The sequence below is a fragment of the Coregonus clupeaformis genome, chromosome 2 (genome assembly GCF_020615455.1).
Source record: "Coregonus clupeaformis isolate EN_2021a chromosome 2, ASM2061545v1, whole genome shotgun sequence".
In the NCBI taxonomy this organism is placed as follows: domain Eukaryota; kingdom Metazoa; phylum Chordata; class Actinopteri; order Salmoniformes; family Salmonidae; genus Coregonus; species Coregonus clupeaformis.
In genome coordinates, this window is record NC_059193.1 from 38415185 (window position 1) to 38438225 (window position 23041).

General features: G+C 41.3%; 1 protein-coding gene and 1 pseudogene across 1 annotated transcript in view; both read left to right on the plus strand.

Moving 5' to 3' along the window:
• Positions 1 to 23041, plus strand: part of LOC121535952 (protein diaphanous homolog 2-like) — a 726045-nt gene that overhangs the window by 480023 nt on the left and 222981 nt on the right. Inside the window, exon 23 of the mRNA XM_041843185.2 lies at positions 11383 to 11512. Coding sequence (XP_041699119.1) covers positions 11383 to 11512 — 130 coding nt within the window. The remainder of the gene's footprint in view (positions 1 to 11382; positions 11513 to 23041) is intronic.
• Positions 3119 to 4005, plus strand: LOC121585551 (annotated as a pseudogene).

Consider the following 23041-nt stretch of genomic DNA (forward strand, 5'->3'; position numbering starts at 1 on the left):
GTACCCTCCAAGCTCATCATTAAGCTCGGGGCCCTGGGTCTGAACCCCGCCCTGTGCAACTGGGTCCTGGACTTCCTGACGGGCCGCCCCCAAGTGGTGAAGGTAGGCAACAACACCTCCACTACGCTGATCCTCAACACAGGTGCCCCACAAGGGTGCGTGCTCAGCCCCCTCCTGTACTCCCTGTTGACCCATGACTGCATGGCCACACACACCTCCAACTCAATCATCAAGTTTGCAGACGACACAACAGTAGTAGGCCTGATTACCAACAATGATGAGACAGCCTACAGGGAGGAGGTGAGGGTCCTGGCGGAGTGGTGCCAGGAAAATAGCATGTCCCTCAACGTCAACAAAATGAAGGAGCTGATCGTGGACTTCAGGAGACAGCAGAGGGAGCATGCCCCCATCCACGTTGACAGAGCTGCAGTGGAGAAGGTGAAATGGGCCACCCATACAGACAGTGTGGTGAAGAAGGCGCAACAGCCCCTCTTCAACCTCAGGAGGCTGAAGAAATTTGGCTTGGCCCCTAAGACCCTCACAAACTTTTACAGATCCACCATTGAGAGCATCCTGTCGGGCTGTATCACTGCCTGGTATGGCAACTGCACCGGCCACAACCACAGGGCTCTCCAGAGGGTGGTGCGGTCTGCCCAACGCCTCACTGGGAGCACACTGCCTGCCCTCCAGGACATCTACAGCACCCGATCACGCCATCGGACTGTTAAATAAATGGTCTCGTGTAGCTCAGTTGGTAGAGCATGGTGCTTGCAACACCAGGGTTGTGGGTTTGATTCCCACGGGGGGCCAGTATGAAAATGTATGCACTCACTAACTGTAAGTCACTCTGGATAAGAGTGTCTGCTAAATAACTAAAATGTAAATGTAAATAGCCATCACTAGCCGGCCTCCACCCAGTACCCTGCCCTGAACTTAGTCATTGTCGCTAGCCGGCTACCACCCGGTTACTCAACTTAGAGGCTGCTGCCCTATGAACATAGACATGGAATCACTGGTCACTTTAATAATGGAACACTGGTCACTTTAATAATGTAACACTGGTCACTTTAATAATGTAACACTGGTCACTTTAATAATGTTTACACACTGTTTTATTCATATGTATTTACTGTATTCTAGTCAATGCCATCCTATTCAACTATTTCTGTATAAATACTATTATATCTTACATATTCTATAGATATTCTAAATATTATATCCACATATTGTCCATAATGTCTATACTTCCCATCACATATATATGTAGAAAAGTAGTGAAGACATCAAAACTATGAAATAACACATATGGAATCATGTAGTAACCAAAAAACTGTTAAACAAATCAAAAAAAAAAAATATTTATATTTATATTTGAAATTATCCAAAGTAGCCACCCTTTGCCTTGATGACAGCTTTGCACACTCTTGGCATTCTCTCAACCAGCTTCACCTGGAATTATTTTCCAACAGTCTTGAAGGAGTTCTCACATATGCTGAGCACTTGTTGGCTGCTTTTCCTTCACTCTGCGGTCCAACTCATCCCAAACTATCTCAATTGGGTTGAGGTCAGGTGATTGTGGAGGCAAGGTCATCTGATGCAGCACCCCATCACTCTCCTTCTTGGTCAAATAGCCCTTACACAGCCTGGAGGTGTGTTGGGTCATTGTCCTGTTGAAAAGCAAATGATAGTCATGCTGGTTAAGTTTGCCTTGATTTCTAAATAAATTGCATACAGTGTCACCAGCAAAGCACCCCCACACCATCACACCTCCTCCTCCATGCTTCACGGTGGGAACCACCCATGTGGGGATCATCCGTTCACCTACTCTGCGTCTCACAAAGACAAGCATCTCAAATTTGGACTCTTAAGACCAAAGGACAGATTTCCACCAATCTAATGTCCATTTCTCATGTTTCTTGGCCCAAGCAAGTCTCTTGTTATTGGTGTGCTTCAGTATGGTTTTCTTTGCAGCAATTCAACCATGAAGGCCTGATTCACGCAGTCTCCTCTGAACGGTTCATGTTGAAATGTGTATTTTACTTGAACTCTATGAAGCATTTATTTGGGCTGCAATGTCTAAGGCTGGTAACTCTAATGAACTTATCCTCTGCAGTAGAGGTAACTCTGGGTCTTCCTTTCCTGTGGTGGTCCTCATGAGACCCAGTTTCATCAGTTTTGCGACTGCACTTGAAGAAACTTTCAATTTTCCGGTCCCACAGTTGACAGTGCATGTCCAAGCAAAAATCAAGCCATGAGGTCGAAGGAATTGTTCGTAGATCTCCGAGACAGGATTGTGTCGAGGCACAGATCTGGGGAAGGGTACAAACATTTTTATACAGCATTGAAGGTCCCTGAGTCCGTGAGAAACAAGATTCTCTGGTGTGATGAAACCAAGATTGAACTCTTTGGCCTGAATGCCAAGTGTCATGTCTGGAGGAAACCTGGCACCATCCCTATGGTGAATCATGGTGGTGGCAACATCATGCTGTGAGGACAAAGTGCAGAGATATCCTTGATGAAAACCTGCTCCAGGGCACTCAGGACCTCAGACTGGGGTGAAAGTTTACCTTCCAACAGGACAACGACCCTAAGCACACAGAAAATACAACACAGGAGTGGCTTCGGGACAAGTCTCTGAATGTCCTCTAGTGACCCAGCCAGAGGCCATACTTGAACATCTCTGGAGAGACCTGAAAATAGCTGTACAGTTACGCTCCCCATCCAACCTGACAGAGCTTGAGAGGATCTGCAGAGAAGAATGGGAGAAACTCCCCAAATACAGGTGTGTCAAGCTTGTAGTGTCATACCAAAGAAGACGCAAGGCTGTAATCGCTGCCAAAGGTGCTTCAACAAAGTACTGAGTAAAGGGTCTGAATACTTATGTAAATGTGATATTTCAGTTTTTTATTTGTTATAAATGTGCAAAATGCTATAAAAAACGGTTTCAGTGTTTTATTTTTAATACATTTGGTACCATGTCTTGCTTTGTTATTATGGGGTATTGTGTTTAGATTCATGAGGGGATAAAAAAAAAATCAATTTTAGAATAAGGCTGTAACGTAACAAAATGTGGAAAAAGTAATGGGGTCTGAATACTTTCTGAATGGACTGTATATATATGGAGGCTAAGGCTATCTTCCAGAGAAAGGAGTCTGTATACCCAAACTCCTCCATCTTCATGTTCTTCAAGGGCAGGGTGCAGCGCCTGGAGTGCTGGATCAAAAGTGCCTTGACGTCCTTCCAAAATGCCTTGGAGCTGGATACAGACCAGAGGGAGATCCAGCATGTGTGTTTGAATGAAATATGGTGGTGCAGTATGATCGAGCTGAGGTACAGTGACACCTACAGGGCCTTTTAGTGTCTGGCGACTGAGCCACTCTGGTCCCAGTGCTACTATGCCTACTTAACTGGAGTCTCCCAGGGAGCAACAGGAGATTTGGAGGGAGCTTCCGCTGTCTTCAAAGATGTGCATAAGCTTATCAAAAGGAAGAACAATCAGATAGAACAGTTATCTATGAAGAGGGCAGAGAGGCTAAGGAAACACACCCCATCCAGAGAGCTTTGTGTCCTGGCTGTGATTGGGGGGCTTTACCTGTGGAAGGCCTTGCCTAAGTGCTCCACCTCTAAGCTGCAGATCATGAGCCACGTTTTGCAGTAACTAGATGACATTTCAATTGCTGGCCTGAAAAACCTGCTTCTTGGTGACATGCACAGATGTCTCGGCAACCATCAAAGAAGCCATTCAGTGCTTCCATCTGGCTGCCGGGGATGAGGTGGCTCGTCAGAACAATTCCTATGTGCAGCACTCCTGCTACGAGTTGGGCTGTGTCTTACTGGACAGCCCTGAGTCTGATGCTTCAGGCCAAGGATGACTATGCTGGCTATGACTTTGAGAACAGGCTCCATGTGCACATCCACTCAGCTCTGGCTTCCATGAGGAAGGAGGTGGCCCCACCCATTCCTCCACCATACATCCACCATACATCCACCCTAGCTCTGCGTTGAGGGTAGAAGGAGCTGGAAACTACTTCCTTTAGAGAAGCCATCTTGAACTTCACAGCACTTTGATGGTTCTCTGCAATATGTTTGTTTCAGATGACTTATGTTGTTTGTATAATGGATGTGCCATCAACTTTGCAATGCATAGTTTGCAGTAAGAATCTCCTGGAGGGATAGTGCAGACTACATGTGTGTAATAGTGTGTTTCAACCATGTCAAATATGTACAGTAGTTGCTGCTGGGTGGCAAATGTAACTCTTTACCAGGGAAAAGTATCTTGGGGGAAAATCTCAGTCAGTGGGGCAGCAGGAAGCCTAGCGGTTAAGAGTGTTGGGCCCGTAACCAAAATGTTGCTGTTTCGAATCCCCGAGCCGACTAGGTGAAAAATCTGGCAAAGGTGCCCTTGAGCAAGGCACTTAACCCTAATTGGTAATGTAAGTTGCTCTCGATAAGAGTGTGTGTATATATATATATATATATATATATATATATATATATATATATATATATATATATATATATATATATATATATATATATATATATATGTGATGTCACGAGAGGCTGTGTCCTGGAGGGACGTTACATCCCCTGAGGTGGCTGCAAACCCAGACAGCTATGGCTCCATCTGCTGGTATGGTCGGGAACTCCACCCCTCTATGGCCAATCTTCCCACGCAGCTGAAACAAATGAGGAGCTGATGAGCTGAAGGTTTGGGAAGGGAAGAGACACAGTCTCCAACCTGGGCTCTCTGGAGGACAAGAGTGCTGCACGTCCACTTCCATGAGGAATATAAGGATTTGGAGATACTTACCTTTGGGAAATACTCACCTTTGGATATATGCACCTGTGGAAATATGTGAGAGACATTTGGAAGGACTTTTTGCTGGGTTGGCCACTAGCTGCAACGTGGGCTACAGTAAGGCTGGGGAAAAGTTATCTGAGCGAGTGAGAATTATGATTTTGGAGGTGGAAGAGACATCCCTGAACTGTTAACCCTTAAAGAGCCACAAGAGAACAGAATTTTGTTATATTTTCGATTAATTTCCCAAGACCTATAATAAAATCCTTGTTTTGTTTGAACCTTGTCTCCTTGCACTACTTGAGCAATCCCGCTGAAAGCTGTGTAGCCTCTCGTGACGTCACAATATATATATATATATATATATATATATATATATATATATATATATATATATATATGTGTATATGTATACACACACATAATCTGGATTCTGACATTGCTCTTCCTAATATGTATACATTTCTTAATTCCATTATTTTACTTTTAGATTTGTGTGTATTGTTGTGAATTGTTAGATAGTACTGCACTGTTGGAGCTAGGAGCACAAGCATTTCACTACACCCACGATAACATCTGCTAAATATGTGTATGTCACCAATAAAATAAAAGTGATTGGTTTGCATTATTGTTTGCCACATGGCCTGAAACTGCACCATTTTGTTTATCGCTGTAGCCCACGCACTTTCAATATTTAAATAATAAATAATTTGATTTTTCCATTGTGTTAATGATGGCAGATTGATTGATTTCAACATTTTTAGTATATGATTTTTCTTGATGAGTGATGAGAAGAGAATTGTCCAACCCATCGGGTATCTCACTACACCCACATATGTCATGTCTTGAAATATGCAGTCAGACGGATTAAAAATATGTTTACATTGTAATACTTGTGACAGACAACTTTCTAGCTCCGCCCACATCTTCTGGACTTCATAGCATTTCCAGAAAGCATGGATTATTATTAGTTGTACACTTAAGACATGACTCTGCTTGTTGTGCTGTAGAATTTGTGAATTGTATAATAAATTATAAACATTATCTTATACTGGATTAAGCGTACATTTTTGTTAACTGTAAGGTTATTAGTTATGCTCCAACTTTCCCTCAATCTTGTGTCAGTTATTTTGAGTCTTGGTTCCAATAGTTTTTTTAATTGTTTTTATTATTAGTTTTTTTATTTGTTATTTTTCTAAGAGATTGTTAGTTGGATATGCTCTCTGCAAGGTTTTGTATATCTTTCCTATCATATGAACATACAGTGGGGAAAAAAAGTATTTAGTCAGCCACCAATTGTGCAAGTTCTCCCACTTAAAAATATGAGAGAGGCCTGTAATTTGCATCATAGGTACATGTCAACTATGACAGACAAAATGAGAACAGAAAATCCAGAAAATCACATTGTAGGATTTTTAATGAATTTATTTGCAAATTATGGTGGAAAATAAGTATTTGGTCATCTACAAACAAGCAAGATTTCTGGCTCTCACAGACCTGTAACTTCTTCTTTAAGAGGCTCCTCTGTCCTCCACTCGTTACCTGTATTAATGGCACCTGTTTGAACTTGTTATCAGTATAAAAGACACCTGTCCACAACCTCAAACAGTCACACTCCAAACTCCACTATGGCCAAGACCAAAGAGCTGTCAAAGGACACCAGAAACAAAATTGTAGACCTGCACCAGGCTGGGAAGACTGAATCTGCAATAGGTAAGCAGCTTGGTTTGAAGAAATCAACTGTGGGAGCAATTATTAGGAAATGGAAGACATACAAGACCACTGATAATCTCCCTCGATCTGGGGCTCCACGCAAGATCTCACCCCGTGGGGTCAAAATGATCACAAGAACGGTGAGCAAAAATCCCAGAACCACACGGGGGGGACCTAGTGAATGACCTGCAGAGAGCTGGGACCAAAGTAAAAAGCCTACCATCAGTAACACACTACGCCGCCAGGGACTCAAATCCTGCAGTGCCAGACGTGTCCCCCTGCTTAAGCCAGTACATGTCCAGGCCCGTCTGAAGTTTGCTAGAGTGCATTTGGATGATCCAGAAGAGGATTGGGAGAATGTCATATGGTCAGATGAAACCAAAATATAACTTTTTGGTAAAAACTCAACTCGTCGTGTTTGGAGGACAAAGAATGCTGAGTTGCATCCAAAGAACACCATACCTACTGTGAAGCATGAGGGTGGAAAAATCATGCTTTGGGGCTATTTTTCTGCAAAGGGACAAGGACGACTGATCCGTGTAAAGGAAAGAATGAATGGGACCATGTATCGTGAGATTTTGAGTGAAAACCTCCTTCCATCAGCAAGGGCATTGAAGATGAAACGTGGCTGGGTCTTTCAGCATGACAATGATCCCAAACACACCGCCCGGGCAACGAAGGAGTGGCTTCGTAAGAAGCATTTCAAGGTCCTGGAGTGGCCTAGCCAGTCTCCAGATCTCAACCCCATAGAAAATCTTTGGAGGGAGTTGAATGTCCGTGTTGCCCAGCGACAGCCCCAAAACATCACTGCTCTAGAGGAGATCTGCATGGAGGAATGGGCCAAAATACCAGCAACAGTGTGTGAAAACCTTGTGAAGACTTACAGAAAACGTTTGACCTGTGTCATTGCCAACAAAGGGTATATAACAAAGTATTGATAAACTTTTGTTATTGACCAAATACTTATTTTCCAGCATAATTTGCTAATAAATTCATAAAAAATCCTACAATGTGATTTTCTGGATTTTTTTTTCTCATTTTGTCTGTCATAGTTGACGTGTACCTATGATGAAAATTACAGGCCTCTCTCATATTTTTAAGTGGGAGAACTTGCACAATTGGTGGCTGACTAAATATTTTTTTTTCCCCCACAATTTTTCTGACTCAAATAAGACTCCCTCAAGGTTGCTCTGATGTCTAAAACGTTATCATTTTTAAGACAAAAGCAGAAGGGAAAACATAAATTGGAATGGGAATGGATTTACTCTCTCTCATATGATCATGTGGTTTCCTGTTGTCTTAGTCAACCACTGGCTACCCCACACATCAAGATAATGTAACCCTTATGTAGCAATGACATTTAAATCATAAGACATTTGTTCCCAGGGAAGTCTGCCAGAATCTTGAGAGTTTGGCATGGCTCTTCGTAAGAAGGTTAATACTGTATCACAGCTGTTGCTGTTGCCGCTGCACTGGTGGTTCAGATTTGATGTGCCTTTCTGAGCTGAGCTTGGGGATATGGAAGACATATTTTTTTGTAAATCTAAAATGTAAAAAAATAAATAAATAAAATTATCTACCACTCTCTTTTCCCCCCTCAAACCAGCCATCCTGAAGTCAAATCTTGACAGAAAACAATCAGTTTGAGCCGGTGAGGGGGGTAAGCCAACCCCAGTGTCCCTGCCTAATGTGTCCCTCCAGACCCTACTTTCTCCCTCCCATCTCTGTGAGGGAGGGAGGGAAGCGCAAAAAAAGGAGTTAGGGAGTTGTGCAGTCTGGTCGACTACCTCTCTGGGGTGTCACACATTTAGAGTCGAAGAGATGCCCCCCTGTTTCCTGTTGTACTATACCACTGTGTTATCTCTTTTCAATTCATTTTCAAAGTCTTTGTGCCCGAGATTCGTGAAAAGGTTATCTGCTGTTGCACTTTTTACATTTTTAACACCTTCATGCTGGGAAACATTGTGGAACAATGATGTGTTTTTATGGGCGGTTGACACATGGGTCCAATGTAATGAATAGATGTAATTAAGTAAAACTTTCAATTAGCTTTAGTAAATAAGTAAAAAGGGTGAATAAATAACCTGTTTTCCAGCGCAAAAGTAAAAAATAAATACAAGCTATGTATCAAGGAGTTGTTAAAACACCCTGCAGTGCTGCGCTGACATGTGGATCTATGATTTGATGCTGCTCAGATGCAGCCTGACAGATTTTGCTCAGTGGGTAACTCCCCAACCTGCCTCCCCAGTCCTGCTGAAATATTTATATTTACAGTACACATACATTATAGTATATTCATGGGTAAATACTGTGGTATGATACAATAGTTGTAAGATTCGGTAACACTTTACAAACCATAAGGGATTTACCTTAAAAGGTTTAATTGTGTTACCCTAATGTAACTACACATGCATAACTGTAGAACCAACACTGTGTTTGTGTGTAGTTACATTGTAATAGCTTTATTCACCAATTTCTCTACCATTCTATTTGTGAATGGCCAAAGGAACTGAAATGTAGGTAAACAGTAGTGCAGTGTGTCTGACATAGCCTGTCATGTGTGATATTCTTTATTTTGAAGTGCCGACCCACACTTAGTCACTTCAGAAAGTATACATAACCCTAGACGTATTCCACATTTTGTTGCGTTACAGCCTGAACTAAAAATATATAAAATATTTGTTTTTTCTCGCCAGTGTACACACAATACCCCATAATGTCAAAGTGAAAACATGTTTTTAGACATTTTTGCAAATGTATTGAACATGACATACAAAAATATCTCATTTACATAAGTGTTCACACCCCTTAGTCAATCAATGTTAGAATCACCTTTGGCAATAATTACAGCCGATTGTAGCTGTAAGTGTTTCTAAGAGATTTGCCTACCTTGATTGTACAACATTTGCCCATTGTATATATTTTTTGAATTATTCAAGCTCTGTCAAATTGGTTGTTGATCATTCCTAGACAACCATTTTCCAGTCTTGCCATAGCTTTTAAGGCAGGTTTAAGTCAAAACTGTAACTCGGCCACTCTGGAACATTAATTGTTTTCTCGGTAAGCAACTCCATTGTAGATTTGGCATTGTGTTTTAGGTTATTGTCCTTCTGAAAGTTGAATTCATCTCCCAGTGTCTGGTGGAAAGCAGACTGAACTAGGTTTTCCTCTAGGATTGTGACTGTGCTTTGCTCCATTCCATTTATTTTTTATCCTGAAAACTCCCCAGTCCATAATAATTACAACTATACATGATGCAGCCACCACTATGCTTGAAAAAATGGTGAGTGGTACTCAGTAATGTGTTGTATTGGATTTGCCCCAAACATAACACTTTGTATTCAGGACAAAAATGGAATTGCTTTGCCACATTTTTTGCAGTATTAATTTAGTGCCTTGTGGCAATCAGGATGCATGTTTTGGAGTGTTTTTATTCTGTACAGGCTTCCTTCTTTTCACTCTGTCAATTAGGTTAGAATTGTGAACTTATTTATGCTTGCCATAACAAAGGGGTTGAATACTTATTGACTCAAGACATGTCACCTTTTAATTTTTAAATAATTTGTAGAAATTTCAAAAAACATAATTCCACTTTGATGTTATGGGGTATTGTGTGTAGGCCAGTGACACAACATCTAAATTGAATGAATTTTAAATTCAGGCTGTAACACAACAAAATGTGGAACAAGTCAAGGGGTGTGAATACTTTCTGAAGGCAGTGTAATAAAGCCAATGTGATTTCCTAGACAAGGTAGCATAGCTCTCCTACTCCGTATGACAGAAGTGCAATTTCCAAACTAATTCAGTCTGCCCCCAAAGTAGAGTGAGGGTAAAATAAAAGATAATCTGGTAGAGAGGGGGAACCAAGCGAGAAAATACATGTAGGGATGAATGCATCAATGAGCCAATTGCTCTAAAATTGGAGAGGTTTTAAGAGAGGAAGAGGGGAGGAAAGTGATTTGGCTTGCCCCTGCTCTCCACCACAAACCTATCATTGAAAGGTCATGCGGAATTTCTGAAAGGTTTGTGCAGTTCTCCACAATGGAGAATACGCTCCTGGCAGTCACTGTACTGGCCTTTTTCTCTCCAATTGTATTAATCTAGTGTAGCACATTATATTCTCTTTTCCTTTCCTATGTTTTTATCCAGATGTGCTGTTTGATATGTTGTGTGTTTTTTTATTGTGCGTCTTAATCACTTGTGTTTGAATTAAAGTCTACTTAATGCATGGGCATGAAATGTATGTGACCTTCACTAACAAACTGTACTATATAGGCCCTCTGTATATGCCTCTGGCATATGATAAAAGCAAAGTAGGTCAAAGGTAGTTCCTGAAAGACATACATATGCCCTCCTGCCCTGACAATTCTCTGTATGTTTATGTATGGTTGGTTGTTTCATGCAGATCCTTTGTTGTTGTGGTCATTTCTACAGATGTAGGATCTTATTTTGATCACCCTGTTGCAGGAGAACTTTCCTGCAATGCAATAAATGTTAAACTTGTATTGTATTTTAGGTTTAAAAAGTATTCTGAAGTTTGTAATTTCCGCTTTGAAATGTCGGACTGTATATATCAACCCCTACAAAAATGTCCATTAACTATAATGCACATAATAATTCACATTTCCTGTTGCTGCAGGATTACTTTCCTGCTGTAGCAAATTGGCTCAAATTAAGATCCTACATCTGTAACGTTCTAATAACTTTCTGTGATCCTGTGTGGCTCAGTTCGTAAGAGCAGGTCAAATATACTACAATGTATGTGCTCACTGTTTTCAGTCGCATTGGGATAAAAGCTGTTACTATATGGCATATATTATAAGAACAACTAATGCCGTGACTCACCCATGACTTCACCTCTCTCTCAGCTTCGAGACACTAAGTCGTCCGACCAAAACACAACCCTTCTTCACTTCCTGGCTGAAAAGTGTGAAGAGAAGTACCCAGAGATCCTGAGGTTCCCTGAAGAGCTGGAACACGTGGAGAGTGCTAGTAAAGGTAAGCCAGTCCGTCCTTTTTAAATAATGGACACTGCATCACTGGTTGAACCATAATACTAGGCAGACACTCCTGAGACAGTAGATTATATTCTTACATGAGAGATAGATGTACAGTACAATATACTGCAAAGTCAGAGAGTATTAAAAACGTGTTGTTTTCTGCTAAGGTCATACTAGCATGTCGGAATCGCAAAATGTTCTTATTGGACCAGGCAAGGCAGTAAGCTATAGTTTAAACAAACAAGATATATTCCACCCAGCAATTTCTGCCTATTGAAATGGTATACTCTCACAGCAAATCACAAAATATTTTAGACAAACATGCAATTTACTCCACAGCTGCAATCATTCTAGGTGTTAAGTCACCTTTACCAATTTACTGCCTTGTTTCATTTACTGATCTTCTTCTTTTTATCCCTTTGCATTGTGTTTTGTCGGAAACTAATAGAAATCCCTCAACAAGGCCCACATATTATAGGTTTGTGTCTTCCTTGGCTCCATTTCAATTAAGAAAGATGTTGATTACAATTATGTTGTTTGCTTGTGTTTTCATCAAAGTATTTTGTTCACCTTCTTCCGCCACCGGTATCCTCACTTATCGAACAGAAGTCCTCTTCAAGCCCAGTTAAATGAAATTGGAAATGGACAATGGGATTTTCTTTGTCTCTACATTATCACAATGATCCAAATGTATGACTTGTTTCAGAGTGTTTGTTTCGGGAGCTAGTTTAATTGTCGTGACCTTGGGATATTTACCTTGCGGCTGCCTTTTCTTCACCAATAGCTCTCAGATCCCACACTGCATGGTTTACAAGGGGGTGACAAATCCTTTATTGGTTTTCTCCCATGGCTTAAACCAAGAGGCTCTGGGGTGTTTTACAGCTTGATTTAGACCCGCCCATGTTTTATAGATTGACCCGAGAGATTAGGCCCAAGAAGGTTAAGATACTTTAATTAGGCCTGTTGGATCAGATGGAATAAAACTTCCTAATGGCCAATCCTTGTGTTATGTATAAATCTGGAATATTATTCCGCTCAGGAAGAGGGCCCCTGCAGATTCAATATGGATGGTATCTTGCAGCAGTTTCAGTGGCCAATGGGAGATGGACTTTAATGGAGCACAAGGGACACGTATACATTCCGAGATGACCACCAAGGAAGATTAACATGCCGGATGGGAGGCATGGCGTGGATGACAGGACATAACGAGTGGCTTTAAAGCACTATGTATTATTGTCTTTATCTGCCATTGTGTATTGGCTTTGAGAATAGGAGAACATGGCTGCCATTGGTAGTGTAGAAGTGGAGTCATTACAGCTCAAGTGTCATAAGTAGAGTAAACATGCTACTTTGTTCACACATTTGAATTGTGTTGTTTACCTGACACATATGAAGGTCAATCTCCCTAGGCAAACTCAATTATCTGCGTGTTCCCTCCTGTCACAAGTGTTTGATGCCTCATCGTGTCTGGAAATAGACTTGTTTGTCTGACCACGCTGTCATTTCACCTGTCAATAAACTAATTCTGTGCTAATTCCATTCTCAAGTATTCATGGGGAATCCCCAGATGCCTATTTACTTTGTTAGTTACCTAATTGGTTATTTAATCTAATTTCCATTAATTATGTGCTCGACTGAGGCAGCGAGGCAGCCATTGTTAAATAGGACCAGACCCAGTCTTTATTATGGATATAGATGGATGAGTGTACGGCTCAAACTGTGAACGTGTATCAACTCATTCAAGTCATTTCAGGGACAATCAATTCTTGTACATGCTTGTTAGTTCAATTGGGTGAGACTGATAAGCTGACTCAATTCATTATGGCAAACACCATTGGATAACACAGACATGACACTAAGGAGAAGGCTGTAGAGAATATAAAACTGTTTATTCCACAGTGCTTTCCGTAGAGCCTGTATTTTATGTATAGGTTAATAAACACAGAATTTATATATGATACGGTAAATTTATTGTCCATGGAAAATTTCATTTTCTCTTGAGGTTAGAAAATAATTGGGGTAAAACCCGGAAAACTAGCCCTTTAAGAGCAGATGATTCCTTAGGGAGAGAGACAGAAATAATGATATTGGGAAAGATATTTTGATTTTATATTGTGCAGACAGCATTGGTTTGAATCCTGAAGTGATGCATTTGTTCAGTTTTGACAGAAGGGTCCTTGCTATCAGGGATCCTTGGGACGTCCAACTCTGATGCCACCCCATTAAAGTTAACATTTAAAATGGTTAAGGTAAGAGTTAGGATTAGGGTTAGGTGTTATTGTTAAGGTAAGGGTAGGGGTTAAGGTTAGGGTTAGCGTTTAGGGTAGGGTAGGGACATCCCAAGGATACCAGATAGCACTAGCCATGACGGAAGTGCACTTTCACAGGTGCAAAAGGAATTTGACGATTGAGTTACCCACTCCGACAAGAAACGGAACACGTGATCTTTGTTTTAACATGAGCGCTGGGAAGCACCAGTGCTCATGTTTTATTCTGTTGTTTTCTGTGATTTTAAGGGTTGTTTTAGCTGCCGGAGAGGAGAGAAACTAAGAAGCTAAATTCTCAGCTCACTAAAACTAATTTAATCAGAGAACACTTTGAGGCTAGAACACAAAAGGAGCGTGGCGATGACCGTGCCACGCGTTGGCTTGATACCAGTCTAGAGGAGCTTTTACACTTGTGTAGAACGAGGCCCAGCTGAATAATTTACTGACTATCTTCCAGATCCTTTACAAGGCTTTTTGGTCTCCTGTCAGGTAAATTGGTATTAGAACAAGGGAAAACATTGCTTCCTTAACTGGGTACACAGTTCACCCTAACCCGAGCTACAGTATATCTAGTCATCTCTCATTCTTCTCTCTTTTTTGCATCTCTCTTTCTCGCTCTCCAGTGCATTAGATTAACTTTGTTTCCACTAAAATAACTTTTTAGTTTCTCCTCTTTTTTTATTCCTACTCTTCTTCCTGGCCCGGGCCGGCGGCATGCTGGAATGGAAGTGTGTCTCTTTAGGATGCCACTTCCTCTCTCTTCAGCTCTGTCTCCTCAATCAATGCATCAGTTCAGCTCGGCATAGTAATGCACCGAGTAATTTAGGGAGCAGAACAGCGTGCCTCCGTGGTTAGTACCACCACCATCTGTAGCTGAGGTGAGGCCACGTGACCTAGCCAACCTGTGTACAGCTAGAGGCCATGAGCCGGCAAATTTCTGCTTGTTGCGTCAAGGCCCGTGGGGGAAAACGGGGGTTGGCTGGTCAGAAATGTGGATGGGGGAAGTGGGGTGGGCTGTGGGGGTTGCGGAGGAGGGTGAGGGGGTTCAAACGTTAGAATAATCACAAGCCCATCTACAAAGGGCTGTAGCCTGCACACTTAATTTACCTGATTGAAAAGAGCAATCAGTTCCGGCTGATTTCCCTGAGAAAGGCTTTTGTTCAGTTCCTTTCCCATGATTGCCCACTCCAACGCGACTCTCTCTCCCCAAGTCACTAACCTATACTGCTCCTCAGAGAGAGAGAGAAATAAAGGAAGAAAAGAGTAAGAGAAGGAGAGAGATAGAGAGAAGAAAGAGTGTGAGGCAGGCAGAGACTGGAGACTGGTAGCCATGTCTTTGTTTGCTTTGTTGCAGACAGTCTCCCTTAATCACATTATACTGTGTTTTGCCCACTGCTCCCCACCCATGTTAATTGCCTTATATTGTTTCCATATAATGTTAATGTTCTGCCTCTGTCATGACAAGTCCAAATAAAAAATAAATAAAAAAGATAATTGCTAATCAATGTTAACTGGATCATTGTGCAATCCACTCTGGGTTGATTGGCGTACTTTGGCATTTGCTGGCTATCATTAATGTGATTCAGTAGATGCCCTTTTAACCTTTTTTATTTGGTTTGATTGTGTTACTTGCATTTGCAGTCTATTATCCGCATTCTGATTCATCCCTTCAAAAACATTAGGGGAATGAATGTTATGTTAATCTATAATTGATGTATTAGCGGAATTTGATTTGATAAATCCACTGGCCTTCAGAACAAAAATGTCCGCTTTCACTGAAATATCAATAGCATTTCCTGTAGAGTTATGTAGAAGCCATCTTGTTTTCCAAGTCATAGTGTGGTCATAGAGTTGTGTGGATGCAGAACTTAATTCAAATGCAACCCTCCATGCTTGTGAATTATAAATACTATATGTTAACGAGATGATAGATCTGCATTTGGACTCCCAGCAGGTCAACTACTCTCCCCTTCCCTGACACACATGATTGCATCTCTTATTACCTCGGAAGCTGTCTTGCCCATAGGGAGTAGCTGTAGAGGGAGGATGGAGGCTAGACTCCTCCCCGATGCAGGTAGAGTACAGGGCTAACTGGAGCCTGGCCCAGCACACCCATCATCAAAGGCTCAGCTGCCTCAAGGTCACAGCTCATTTGAATCATCAGGTTCACCCAGAGAGACACACAGGGGCCAGGGAATGTGCTGAGTCTCAAGGAGGGCCTGGGACAGGTGGACTGATGACAATAAGGACTGACATTGTGAGATTGTTGTGCTGTTTATACATTAATGCCACATTCTTACGCAAGAGTATGTTTTCTTTAGACTACGTACTCGTTTCAGCCCAGAAGTTAGAGAAGCGGACCATTAACCAGAAGGTTGCTAGTTTGAAACAGAGGCTGGACAGTATGGGAGATGAACTGACAACCAAAAGGCTGCTGGTCAAGGCGCTTAACCCATAAATAGCTCCAGGGGTGCTGAACTGTGGCTCACTCTGTGCTCCTTCATATGTGCCTAATGTGTGGCGTGTGTTTGTGTTGTCTTGAGGAGCAGTGCAAAATAAGCACTATCTCAGATGGACCAATAAAGTATTATTCTATTCTATTCATTGAGGTTGAGTTGGCATGCCAGTAGTTTTGAGATTACATAATGTCTCTGTAGCGCGTGTTCCATGTATTCCAGTTTTTTACACTTTAAAGATAGTGCTACTCTTTTGAGCTTGTCCAACATATTTATCCCATTCTTACAATGTCCCGTCCACGTCAGCATACATATCAGTAGGCAAAGGATGTGCTCTTGAATTGTTTTCATGTCGGTCCAATCAAGTTGAGTGCACATTCGAAACACAGGAAATTAATCAGTGTTATTGTTATGCATTCTCTCTGCAAGGCCACTGGCTCAATTTGTTGTGGTTAAACATTGTGTAGTAACTTCCTAGGACAGTAAATCTTGATTCCTGATGCCCTTGTAACGTCTGGCAGCAATATGAATCAGGTGCTGTTTTGCATTGATTATCCGCTCTAATGTAAGAAATTGGAGGGGTTAGGTCATAAACTTGATGTTGTGGAGCTTTATGGCCATGAAGCTTAAAACATGGTCCTTTGACCTTCTCTCAGCAGTGAGTAGTAAGACCCAGTATTAGTCCTACTGTTTCTGTGGTTGAACATTGAATTAGTCTTTTTTTTTCTTCTGACTGATGATTTGATGAGTAGCCATTTCCTCATTTGTTGTGTTCTTCATTGTCTGATTACTCCTTACCTCACACTGCCACAATAGACGTTGATTAGCATGTAATCAACTAGCACTTTTGCTGCAATGTGAACGGCGGTGAAGGTTTTAAAGTTGGCCTTGCCTGCTGGAAAAATGTTATTGATGAAGCTCTCCTCAGCTCATTTCTTGGAGTCTGGGACTGCCAGTGGTGACTCAAAGCACTTTCTGACACAACTTCAGAACTAAGTACCGACCAAAGGTTCAGTCATTTATTTCGCCGGAATACAGGCGAACATTTCTCACAAGTGATTTTGGATCTCGGAGGCCATGCTTAATGGAAAACACAGCATTGCTTCTTTCTCGCCACCCTTTATCTACATTCTTCATGTTTAGTTTCAAAGGACCATATCTCTTTTCATGGGCAGTTATTCAATAACTTAGTGCTCTCAGCTCTGTGTGCTGCCTGTGGCTTTTAGACTGTGGATGGAAATCTTAAGTGAGGGCTGCCTTAAAGGTGCTATGATCTCTCTGCTCATATAAGCACCTGCTAGATCCGCTGGCTAAATCCTAGAGCTTATATGGAATGCAGGTGAAATTTGGACGCAAATACCTTGAATGAGGAAATGCATTACTCAAATCCCACCTCAGGGTGGTGATCGACCTCTCAACGAAAGCACTTCAGGCCTGATTAATTGATCTTATGAAGAAGTGTCCGTCATACTTCTTCTCATTATTATTTAGAACGCTACTCCTTTTAAACCGTTTAAGCTGGAAACGTCATTCAAACGTTTAAATGTGCAGAGCTGTCAGTACCAGTGTGCTTGCATACAACTTTTTAGCTTGTTTTGTCCATATTCATGCACTTTCATAGGATTTGTTCAACATTCAACATTCTAAAGGTCCCATTGTGACAACATTCCATGCACTGTGAACAGTGCAACTTTTGACACAAATCAGCTACTTTACCAATTTCATAACAAGTTAGACCAAAAGTTTGAGTGTATGAAATTTTCCTCTACTTCTCTGCTATTCAAATCTGAAATTTTAACAAAAATATATGCTACTAATCTAACAATACAGCTGTTTTAGTAACCGCATCAACATTTTTTATAAGCAACTGAAATTCTGACCACTTTCCCAATAAGTTAGACAAAAAGTTAGAGCGTATGAAATATTCCTCGACTTCTCTGCTATTCAACTATCACTGTGTGAGTTACAAAGTAATACGGGCAACTTAATGTAGTGTTACCCAGGAATGCCCCTATCTGTCTGTCTGTGTGTGTGTGTGTGTGTGTGTGTGTGTGTGTGTGTGTGTGTGTGTGTGTGTGTGTGTGTGTGTGTGTGTGTGTGGTGCTCACGTATGTCTACACTATGCCTACTTGGCATAATGATATCATGATAATTTGCATCAATCTAATGGCTTTTTTCCCCCCGCTAACTCTGCAATCACATGAGCGCTACAGAAACATCACTAACCAAACAACGGTCTGTTGCTGGTGTGCACTTGCATTGATAAAAAATCTAAATTTCTTATATTTTTCCCAGACCTCAAAAGCAGTCTCCTGATGTGGTTTAAGCATTGTTGTTGACTTAAAACGTCCAATTTAGTTGTTTCTCTATTTAAAAGGTATGATTTTGAGAGTGACAACCCAAAAAAACTTGAAAATAGGAAACCTGGAAAAACTAAACAGAGAAAACGGAATTTGGGAAAAAATTAAACAGAATCAGGAAAAGAAAATAATGGATTGTATAGGGCCCTATGTATGCTATGTTCAGTTAACTTGTGTGTTCCCCCTGGGGGCAGAGGTGCTCCAAGGGGAGGGCTTCCCCCTTTCTGGCCAGTGGGTCCTTTTTCCCACTGATCCCCCTACAGACCAGAGAGGACTTCATGAACATGAAGTAGTTTATTTATTTAAAACTTTAACAATGCCTCATTGTCTTCTGTGCTCTATCATTACAGTTTGCATATACTGTGGGATTGTATACTGTGGTATTCTAGTGGGAGAGTGTTTAAAAGTGTAGTTTTCCGAGTGTAGTTATTTCTGATGAAATGTGTGCTCTAACTGCCCCACAATCAAGTAAGAAGGTTGATATAGTAGTCTATCAATGTAATCAGACCAACTATTGTACTACATTTTACTTTGACTATATGTGACTGCTTTGCTTTAAATAGGAAAGTAAAACCGTTTTAACTTCTTCCACTACACAACCATTTTATTTTAAAGAGCAAGTCCCACAATTTTACTTCATGTAAAGTTACCATCTAGTTTACTAAGATATTTAACTAGTGCAAAACTTGCTCCTCTTTTTTTCCAAATAGGATCATTTTTAATATAATTCCCTCAGGAGGAAAACAGGTTCATACTCTACAACAATTCAATGCTTTGTAAATCTATCCCTTAGATGTATGAAACACAAAAATGGTTCCTTAAACCAATTTTTACTCGGTGCTTGGGAATCTCACTTTGACAATCAGTACATCATAGAAGGACATGTTTGACAACATTTCTCCAGAGACCCAAGATATTCCTTCTGACAGGAAAGGACACACTGTATTCCCTGTCTCTGATGGACGGTGTGGGCACAAAAGGTGCCATCTCCAGCCCGATGCCCCCGTTTACTCTGCCCAACGTTGAGCCTGCCAGCCCGTGCCGAGTGGACTGCCGTGGGAATAAAATCCACCGCCACCACGTTTCTGATCGCCACACACAGCTGCTTAGTGTTGGGAGATGATAATTAAAGATTTAAGATTTCCCCAGGGTAGAGTCGTGTGGGAAACGAGATCAGGAGTTCATCTTTGTGCCTGGGCCAAAGGCACACACACACACCATATATATATATATATATATATATATATATATATATATATATATATATATATATATATATATATAAATAAATGTTGTTAGTTAAGCTTTAAATGGGGTCAGGTTGAACATTGCTACAGGCACTCTCTGTACCGTGTCTAATGTGGGCCGTCTGAATCACATTCCAAAGGAGATTCACCTCTCACTTCTCTCCGCTGTGATTTGCTTTCATTACCTCTCTGACATACTGTATATACTGATGGCTCCTCCACTCATCACTTTGATTTATTTTAACCGTCTTACGGATCATTCACCTTGAATGCGCGTCTGTCAATAAAGTAATGTTTTTATGAACATGGGCTAATATTGTGGACAGATGATCGAGGCACATCATCACCATTTCCAGTGGACATTTCCTACTCTCCATTTCCTGCTTAACATAGTTTTTTTTTTTTTCTTCTAAAGTGTATAAGTGGATAGTGATTGTATAGTTGTTGAAAATGGTAGTCTTTAAGACAGTATTTTTCTATCCCTGAACTGAGCAAATGTTCCTACACAAAGCCTTGGGAGAAGTGTCATTGGCCAATTTGACTTGTTAAATCTCCACCAGATAAAAATCTGTGGGCTCTGACAATGACAGCCAAGCCTGTGTGGAGATTCCACTCAGAGGCTGCGCTGACGATCCGTCTTGACAAACTGGGAAAAATAGGAAATATGACACAAATGTTCTCATAAATCCATTTAGTATAAGGCATAGCCAAGGGCAAAATAGTTTGGAGCCTGGGAGAGGGAAAATTGAGTGAGAGAGTGGGAGAGAAAAAAAGTTGAACTTTGAAGATATTAATACCGTTGTGAATATATCTATTATCCACATTCGTTTCCACTGCAGCAGAATAAAGTACTGCCCATTTCCCATTTAAACTCCCAGCAATACTTACTATGGGCTGTATTACGTTGACAAAATGCCTTTCTACATGGGGGGAAACACAAAGAGGATCATTTGTCTTTCGTTCTGAATGGAATTGGAAGGGAATCATGGCGTTAGGAAGATACTCTCACACTCCAACCCAAGGACTCTGTCTGTAGTCGGCTCAATAGAACTGAGGAAAAGATGGACGTAATTCCAAACTGAGTTATACAATGGACCCTTCTGTGTGGCAAATAAATGTGTGTTCGCCTGCATGTCTCAGAGAGTGTCTGTTATTAAGAAGAACATTTATCATTCAAATTATGTGCCCAACTTCATTGTTTTTGACTATTACTAGAACAAAAATGGTTTCTCCTTATTCCAGTTGTATTCCAGATATACCAATGAGCACCGTACCAAAACAACAACTTCTTGAAATTGGACTGACACTGCAAAATAAATCTCATTCATCATACAACACATTACTAAAAGTATGTGGACACCTGCTCGTCGAACATCTCATTCCAAAATCATGAGCATTAATATGGAGTTGGTCCCCCCTTTGCTGCTATAATAGCCTCCACTCTTCTGGGAAGGTTTTTCTATGTTGGAACATTGCTGCGGGGACTTGCTTAGGCCTGGCTCGCAGTCAGCATTCCAATTAATCCCAAAGGTTTTCAATGGGGTTGAGGTCAAGGCTCTGTGCAGGCCAATGAAGTTCTTCCACACCGATCTCGACAATACATTTCTGTTTGGATCTCGCTTTGTGCACGCTGAAACAGAAAAGGGCCTGGAAGCACATAATTGTCTAGAATGTAATTGTATGCTGTAGCATTAAGATTTTCCTTAACTAGAACTAAGGAGCCTAGCCCGAACCATGACAAACAGCCCCAGACCATTATTCCTCCTCCACCAAACTTTACAGCAGGTAGCATTCTCCTGGCATCCGCCAAACACAGATTTGTCCATCGGACTGCCAGATGGTGAAGCGTGATTCATCACTCCAGAGAATGCCCTTCCACTGCTCCAGATTCCAATGGCGGTGAGCTTTACACCACTCCAGCCGACACTTGGCATTGTGCATGGTGATCTTAGGCTTGTGTGCGGCTGCTCAGCCATGGAAACCCATTTAATGAAGCTCCCGATGAACAGTTATTGTGCTGACGTTGCTTCCAGAGGCAGTTTGGAAATCGTTAGTGAGTGTTGCAACTGAGGACAGATGATTTTTACGCGCTACGTACTTCAGCACTCGGTGGTCCCGTTCTGTGAGCTTATGTGGCCTACCACCTCGCGGCTAAGCCGTTGTTGCTCCTAGACGTTTCCACTTCACAATAACAGCACCGACAGTTTACCGAGGCAGCTCTAGCAGGGCAGGAATTTGATGAACTGACTTGTTGGAAATGTGGCATCCTATGACAGTGTGACGTTGAAAGTCACTGAGCTCTTCAGTAAGGCCATTCTACTGCCAATGTTTGTATATGGAAATTGCATTGATGTGTGCTCGATTTTATACATTTACATTTACATTTTAGTCATTTAGCAGACGCTCTTATCCAGAGCGACTTACAGGAGCAATTAGGGTTAAGTACCTTGCTCAAGGGCACATCGACATATGTTTCACCTAGTCGGCTCGGGGATTAGAACCAGCGACCTTTCGGTTACTGGCACAACGCTCTTAACCACTAAGCTATCTGTCAGCAACGGGTGTGACTGAAATTGCTGAATCCACTCATTTGAAGGGGTGTCCACATACTTTTGTATATATATTGTGTACCTCTGCAGGTCAGCAACACATTTGAGCATTTGGAAGATGTTTGACAAAACATTGATTTTTCATACCAACTGTGTTTACTTGAACTCTTCCTGCTTCTCTTCTCTTTCCATCTCTTTCTCTCTGTTCTACTTTTGCTGTGAAATGTTTCGGCTGTCACACCTGAGGAGTACATTCTCCTTCCAGATCAATCCATGGAGATGTGCCCTACATTCTACTCTATTTTTCCTCCCCAAAAAAAGAAAACCCTCACATTAAGAGGCTCTGGGCACACCTTTCCGAGGTCTCTGCACCATAGGGAGATTTTGACCATGTAAATGAAGGTGTATGTAAACTTCCGACTTCAACTGTATATACACTTGAAGTCGGAAGTTTACATACACCTTAGCCAACTACATTTAAACTCAGTTTTTCACAATTCCTTACATTTAATCCTAGTAAACATTCCCTGTCTTAGGTCAGTTAGGATCACCACTTTATTTTAAGAATGTGAAATGTCAGAATAGTATTAGAGAGAATGATTTATTTCAGCTTTTATTTATTTCATCACATTCCCAGTGGGTCGGAAG